This window comes from Oncorhynchus clarkii, chromosome 3 (assembly GCF_045791955.1).
Source record: "Oncorhynchus clarkii lewisi isolate Uvic-CL-2024 chromosome 3, UVic_Ocla_1.0, whole genome shotgun sequence".
Classification (NCBI taxonomy): Eukaryota; Metazoa; Chordata; class Actinopteri; order Salmoniformes; family Salmonidae; genus Oncorhynchus; species Oncorhynchus clarkii.
In genome coordinates this window covers 85,282,080-85,283,365 of record NC_092149.1, presented here as the reverse complement: position 1 = coordinate 85,283,365, position 1,286 = coordinate 85,282,080, and the positions used below count along the sequence as shown (strand labels likewise).

The window sequence follows — 1,286 nt, the reverse complement described above, 5'->3', positions numbered from 1 at the left end:
TGTCCAACACTATGACCTGTGACCCCTTACAAATGATGACATCATGGACCCAATGACTTCGGTGCAGATATACTTTGTCTCATTGAGTTGATGACGATGGTGTCACTTCAAAGTCGATTAAGTAGCCAGTTGACGAATATGTCAACTAGTGCTTTATAAGTGACTGTGCTCATTGCCACCAATATTTTCATATAAAATACTGAGGTTTTGTTTAATTAAATACAGGATAAATGTGTGTGTCTATACATGCAGTCTGTGTCTCTTGTGAGCAGTTAAAGAAACATTGTTCGAGTCTTTTCTTCGCCCATCTCTCTGGACAACTTGCGGCCTGTATTTCTATCGCAGCGGACTCTATGGCAGCGGACTCTATGGCAGCGGACTCTATGGCAGCGGACTCTATGGCAGCGGACTCTATGGCAGCGGACTCTATGGCAGCGGACTCTATGGCAGCAGACTCTATGGCAGCAGACTCTATGGCAGCAGATTCTATGGCAGCGGACTCTATGGCAGCAGACTCTATGGCAGCGGACTCTATGGCAGCGGACTCTATGGCAGCAGACTCTATGTCAACAGACTCTATGGCAGCAGACTCTATGGCAGCGGACTCTATGTCAACAGACTCTATGGCAGCAGATTCTATGGCAGCGGACTCTATGGCAGCAGACTCTATGGCAGCGGACTCTATGGCAGCAGACTCTATGGCAGCGGACTCTATGGCAGCAAACTCTATGGCAGCGGACTCTATGGCAGCGGACTCTATGGCAGCGGACTCTATGGCAGCGGACTCTATGGCAGCGGACTCTATGGCAGCGGACTCTATGGCAGCGGACTCTATGACAGCGGACTCTATGGCAGCGGATCTATGGCAGCGGACTCTATGGCAGCGGACTCTATGGCAGCGGACTCTATGGCAGCGGACTCTATGGCAGCGGACTCTATGGCAGCGGACTCTATGGCAGCGGACTCTATGGTAGCAGATTGTTGTCTTATTTGTTAAACAAAATCTCTTTCTTTGAGCATTTTAATTAGTATAACATTTTAGAATGTTCCTATATCTTTGAGCTTACAATATAACTCAGTATTTGCATTATTCAGTAATTTTTGCTAAACTTTATCAAGGGTGCCAACAATTTTGAACCTGACTCTACATACAGTACATTCATTCATTCATTCATTCATGCATTTATTCATATGAAAATGAAAAACAAAAACATTTAAACTTATTTTGTCATGTCTTTAATGCTTTGGGAAAATCATTTGCGGCCTTCTTTTCTAAATAGCTAATC

At 45.0% G+C, this 1,286-nt stretch overlaps 1 protein-coding gene across 1 annotated transcript; it reads left to right on the top strand.

Annotated features, from left to right (window-relative positions):
- The first annotated feature begins 353 nt into the window (after window positions 1–353).
- Window positions 354–974, top strand: LOC139386253 (period circadian protein-like). Its single transcript, XM_071131749.1, has one exon. It carries the CDS (start codon window positions 354–356, stop codon window positions 972–974), a length of 621 nt encoding a protein of 206 aa, XP_070987850.1.
- The last annotated feature ends 312 nt before the right edge of the window (window positions 975–1,286 follow it).

What these genes read in the sequence shown, in the direction of transcription:
- LOC139386253 (XM_071131749.1), top strand. Translation starts at nt 354, where the DNA reads ATGGCAGCGGACTCTATGGCAGCGGACTCTATGGCAGCGGACTCTATG.